Raw genomic sequence first — 6000 nt, 5'->3', positions numbered from 1 at the left:
AAAAAAAGAGCTATTGAACTATTACCACCCCCACCCCCAATCAATTTTCCTTCATTTTGCGTAGTTACAAAATTCACAACACCTTCATGTATTTACCCTCCATTTTCCCGTGATATGCACTATAATCTCTTTCACTAAGCAGTTACTTTACATACAAACGTTGGCAAGTCAACGTGACACAAAATCAGAAAGAAACCGGAAAAACGCTATTGGGACGGTCTCAACAGGCTACCTGACGCAGACAGGCTTCTAACTGCAACTCTTACAGCACCAACAGCACCGAGCTGCCATACCTCAGGGGTCAACCCACTAAAATCATGCTTCGCGCTCTCGTCAAGGTGAACCCACACATGAAACGCGACCTGCACAATGTGATAATTTAGTCCAACTTTTTTCCAAATCAGACTGGTACATTTCGAACCCATCCAACTTAATCTCAAAAGAACAAGAATCCCCTAGTTTGTGAATATGTTCCACTTGAAAGGTTAGAAGAACACGAAGCAGATAATATAGGCTTGCTACAGAAGTACTTTTGTTGCATTTAGTATTCAGTTTCAGCGTTACTAGAAAAGCAAGGCAGATGCATCAGAAGCACAGTGACTTCCAGGAAAGACCTGAAAAGGATGTAAGCCAACCTTGCCCGATGAATTTCGGATGGGAGACACATGTAGCAGATCACGGAATGTACTTCCATCTTTCCTGATAGAAAGCATAACAATTAAGAGTTCTGTCAAGTTGTTTACGTAATCCGAACCTGATAACTACTCCGTCCGTCCCAAAATAAGTGACTCAAACTTGTTCTAACTTTACAAAGTTAGTACAAGTTTGAGTCACTTATTTTGGGACGGAGGGAGTACTAACTTAAGATATTGTGCGAATGCGCACCTGTAATTAAGCAAATGCACTGTGCAAGCCTCCTCAAGACAGATATGTTGATTTATCTGTGCATTCAATTTCAAATAGGAATTTGATAAGTGAGCATATTTGATAAGGAAAATTGCAATCAAACAAGCTAGGAAATACTGGTCCGCACCTCCTCTAAAACCTCCGCACTAGTACCTGGACCGTTTAAAAATCTGCAGTTACAGCCCAATATTTCTTCTCTTGAGTAACCTGGATAAGTAAGATGATTAGAACAGCAGAAATCTTTGCCTGCATACAAACAAGCTTTTCAAAGTTAATCTGTGCCCACATTATCAGTATGTTTTAGCAAAGAGATTTAATTATTAGATCTTTCTAATCATACTCTTGACTTCAAACTTTCCTACTCATACCAATATGTAAACACCATGAAAACCATGAATTGATGTCATGCCATCCTGATGGCACCACCTTGCATTGTTAATCATCATTTTAGACGGTAGTTGCAAATCCAACCCATCAACCCTGCCCAGCTTAACTCAAGAACCCACCATGATTCAGCATGTTGCAAGGAGCTATATATGTTTCTCGTATGTCAGGAAGAGGTTTTCCTTGCATTTCTAAAATAATGTTAGAAGGTAATTACAAATGCTAGCCATCAATCATGCCCACATTAACTCAAGAACATGTGGAAATTCAGCCTGTTGCACTTGAACTAATATATGCATTTCATAGGAGAACATCCCAACAAACATGCCAAAAAACACAATGTCCCACTATCCCTAGATCATAGAAAAGTTTCAGTCACTCGAGCAAAGAGGCATCAAACTGTTGAAATGCGGAAATAATACTGATCATAAACAGTTGCACATCATACATTCCCCTTATTACAATCAATGGATTACTTTATAGAAGTTCATAGAACACATACTCTGGTATTAGAATAATAAAGGAATATGTACCTGTTAATGATAGAAAGGCATCACTAGCATAGACTATCGGCATGTCAGGCAAATGGCGGTCAGTTCTGTTAAAATCGAAAATCAAAGTGCATTTAGTAAATAAATAAACCAGGCATGAACAACATAAACAAAACTATGTACACAACAGAATTAAGCCAAAACAATTAAACAAACGAAGAATATGCAAATAACTCACAATACAAAGCTCTGTTTGATTCTACCGAGAGAGAGATTTAGCGAAGAGCTGAGTGCTGGGATACCAACAGAATCACATCTCCTCTCACAAACCACCAAACCAGTTAGTTTGCTATAGCGGTTCAGCGTAGAGAAGATTTTGTTTGCTGTGCTTAGAGCCATCTCTTTGTCACAGACGCTAGCTATACGTGGTTCCTCAGCCTCCAGCCCTGCAACAGCAAGCTAGCAACAACATATTTAGAACTTCTGCTTCCAGTACTACTGTTTAATTTTGTGGGGAGAAAAACATAATGTGAAAATGCCAGGTCAAATGTAAACCACACATCCAAATTGGCAGAAGGCACCATATTCTGCAAGACTGGACTCATCACTGAACTAACCTGACAGTATTAATATATAAGAATGGAAACTCAGGCTAGTTTTAAGTTGTGTTGTTTCGCTGCCTAAACTGAATCTTCATTAAGAGAGCTAGCTGAATTTCCGACACAGTTGCACCGCTAAATACTACAGAACACATGCATATATTTCGAAGAGATTTATTTATAGTACGATTCAGATTCTTATCATTGAAAGAAGTTTTATTTCTTACACATATATAGCAACTCTAGTATGCATAGGGTTATGCCCTGTTTGGATTGCATGTAAACTTTGTGTGCTGCCCGGTATTTAGTTCAAACTTGAGCTAAAATACCAGGGATCACACTAATTTTACACTCAATCCAAGCAGGGCCTTAGTCTGCCCCATCGTTAATCTGGACCTACAAAAGCAGGATGGATCTCTTTTTCTTTTGTCCTATTAATGTGTGAACTTCTCTATCCTGTAAGCAAAAACGGATGTTTCTGTCAACACCAATTTAACAACAAATACAGTCTATTCAGTTTCTCAAAACAAAGCATCATATATACAGCGTTGAAACGAAAAATTTATCAACTCAAACAAGAACTTTTACCTACTTCTTCTTGTCTCCATACCTGGAAATGGTAAAAGAAACAAGACTAGTGTAACCATTATTGTCAAACTTGGAACCAAGAAGGAACTAGCAACTCAAAAAAGGCCATATACTGAGCACTCTTATATTATCACCTAGTACCTATTTGGCTATCCATACTTCAGAATAAGACAACCAACGCAACTGTAATTACCATACCATGAATATAGTAAGAAATTATAGCAAATAAGGCCATGTTGATGGCCAATTGTATAGATATCGTGTTTACAGCATACATTTCATATAAAGGCACGGTAGAGCAGTGAGGCACGGGGTAGTGTAAATGATCTCACGGGCAATTAATGGTTGGTCACTGATCAGTGTGCTTGTTATCGTGCAATTTATTACTCCCAAATGATCACTGTACTAGTGATGGTAACACATGAACACGTCCAATCGAACTGACCTCTCTTATCGATATCCACAAACACCTCCCCTACGTGGCTGGCGCAAGGCAGCTCCTCCTCCCCCCTGGCCTCCTCCCGGCACGCCGCGAACGCCGCGGGCCGGCCCGGGTGACGGCGCGGCGCGGCGGCGATGGGCACCTGGACGGCGAGGAAGTGGAGCACCCGGCCGTCGGCGGCGTGGAAGACGGGCGCGAGGTGGAGCAGCACCCAGTGGGGCGAGCCGTCGCGGCGGTAGTTGAGGATGGCGACCTGGTGGGCGCGCTGGGTGCGCACGGCCTCGCGGACGCCGGAGACGGCGGCGCGGTCGGTGGCGGCGCCCTGGAAGAGGCGCGCGTTGCGGCCGAGCAGCTCGCGGCGCGGGTAGCCCGTGAGCGACGCGAGGCCCCGGGAGGCGTAGACGATGGGGTGGCCCGGCATGGCCGGGTCCGTGAGCAGGAAGCTCCCCCGCAGCTCGTCCAGCTCCTCCAGCACCCACTCCGAGTACCGCGCCGTGAGCGACGCCGCCAGCCGCCGCTCCTCCCCTTCCATCGCCCCCGCTGGAAAGTGAGGGAAGGACGCGCCGGATCGGTGGCGTGATCGGCGCGGGGCGCGGGGAGGAGGAGAAAAGATCTGCGCGGGTGGAGGGGGGCCGCGCGGGGCAGGGTTGTAAAATCGTGTGGTCTGTTTGGCGTTTTCGGCTCTGCTCGGGGGAGGCTGGAGGCTGGAGCTCCGTCTCGTCGGCCGGTCGCGAATGCCACGGGCGTGTGAGGCTGGGCGCGCTGACTGTGATGCGATAGCGATGCCGACGCGATGCGAGAGCTTTGTGTGGGGAGAGCGGGTACGAGGGAGAGGAGTGCGCGCGGGCGCAGCAGCTTCGCGGATGTGCAATGCAATGATTGATGGGCGGCGGGGCCAGGATGGATAACGCGGGCGTGGCGATCCGTCCGCGCCTGGCTCTTTGCCGGTGTCAGCCGCAGGGCTACAGCCCGTGCGTGCCTCCGTCCCTAAATATAAACTCTACTCATACTATTTTGGGGTTTATTTAATAAACAAGTTTACGTTAATTTGATCTAGTTGGATTTTTGCTTTTGTCTCTAGTCTAGTCAAAAAATTTAAGCCTGAACAAGTTTATAAAAATAATTAATAGTATCTATATTACCCATATCCCCCAGCCAACAAATGCACTATGAAAATATATTTAATAATATATCTACAGAAAAGCTAAAAACCTGACGCGGATTTTTTGGAATGGCAAATCTGGTGTTTTTTAGGGCAATTCATATTGGTGCAGTGATCGCAAATTTAGTTAGCAAGCATGACAATTTCTTGGCAAAAAAATAATCTAGGGTGAATGTGCCATGCTCGTTAACTGAATTTGTCATCCTCGGCGAACGTAATTTGTCTTAAAAAATGCTCATTTTGCCATGATAAAAAAGCTTACATCAAATTTGTAGTGAAGTCCTATCTAAGGTTTGCTCATTAATTTGATTAATAAAAGGTTTATAGGTCTCACACACATCTAAACTAAACCAATAAGATATTTGTAATAGTATATCTATTGATGCCGCCGCTATGTTGTTTACAGGTCTCACACATATTTTAATAAAATGTTTGCTGACTAATTTGATCGGTAAAATATGAGTACGACAATATACCATTGAAAGCTTCTCTTGAACATGAATCTAATACTCCCTCGGATCCAAATTAATTGTAGTACCAAAGTTGTACTAGAGCTGTGACAATTAATTTGGATAAGAGGGAGTAACATATTCTTGTGACATATAATTATAAACTGAAAAGAGAGGTTATTGGTTTAGTTTCATGGATATTGATATTTTTGTATATAATATAAATTTAGTCAAACTTCAAAAGCTTTGATTTAGAAGAAAAAAATATGGCTTATATTTTGGGAACGGAGGAGTACCAAATCCATCCTAGTTCAAAAATGAGTGCCGACTAGAAAAATAGGGCCTTGTATCGTGGCTCTTCCCACCATCGACATCTAGTTGCCTCTCTATTTGTTGTTATTTAACATTTTTTTATACAATATAATATATATTTTTCCATTATTTTATTAGAGAGTTTAGAACTTGAGTGTATTGTGCCCGATATGCTACACAATGTCCCCTTCTTGATTTTGGTGATGATGATCATTGTCGGTGTCAAAACCGGCGGATCTCGGGTAAGGGGTCCTGAACTGTGCGTCTAGGCGGATGGTAACAGGAGACGAGGGACACGATATTTTTACCCAGGTTCGGGACCTCTTGATGGAGGTAAAACCCTACGTCCTGCTTGATTAATATTGATGATATGAGTTACAAGAGTAGATCTACCACGAGATCAAGGAGGCTAAACCCTAGAAGCTAGCCTATGGTATGATTGTTGTTCGTCCTATGGACTAAAGCCATCCGGTTTATATAGACACCAGAGAAGGCTAGGGTTACACAGAGTCGGTTACAATGGTAGGAGATCTACATATCCGTATCGCCAAGCTTGCCTTCCACGCCAAGGAAAGTCCCATCCGGACACGGGACGAAGTCTTCAATCTTGTATCTTCATAGTCTTGGAGTCCGGTCGATGATGGTAGTTCGGCTATCCGGACACCCA

General features: G+C 43.4%; 1 protein-coding gene across 8 annotated transcripts; it reads right to left on the bottom strand.

Moving 5' to 3' along the window:
• Positions 1 to 13: 13 nt before the first annotated feature.
• LOC119275106 (protein TWIN LOV 1-like) lies at positions 14 to 4207 on the bottom strand. 8 transcript variants are annotated; one of them, XM_037555893.1, is made up of 8 exons: positions 3414 to 4191; positions 2973 to 2990; positions 2020 to 2227; positions 1824 to 1888; positions 1034 to 1152; positions 886 to 941; positions 615 to 699; positions 14 to 362 (listed from the first exon to the last, which is right to left on the bottom strand). In XM_037555893.1, the coding sequence occupies exons 1-8, from the start codon at positions 3940 to 3942 to the stop codon at positions 207 to 209; spliced, it is 1236 nt and encodes a 411-aa protein (XP_037411790.1). In that variant the 5' UTR covers positions 3943 to 4191; the 3' UTR covers positions 14 to 206. The 8 variants fall into 8 exon arrangements, 7 of the variants coding, with proteins under 7 accessions (XP_037411790.1, XP_037411792.1, XP_037411793.1 ...); XM_037555895.1 differs by having other exon boundaries at positions 636 to 699; positions 3414 to 4184; XM_037555896.1 differs by having other exon boundaries at positions 1034 to 1113; positions 3414 to 4182.
• Between the last annotated feature and the right edge of the window lie 1793 nt (positions 4208 to 6000).

Source organism: Triticum dicoccoides, chromosome 3B, assembly GCF_002162155.2.
Source record: "Triticum dicoccoides isolate Atlit2015 ecotype Zavitan chromosome 3B, WEW_v2.0, whole genome shotgun sequence".
Classification (NCBI taxonomy): Eukaryota; Viridiplantae; Streptophyta; class Magnoliopsida; order Poales; family Poaceae; genus Triticum; species Triticum dicoccoides.
This window is presented reverse-complemented; position numbering and strand designations above follow the sequence as displayed.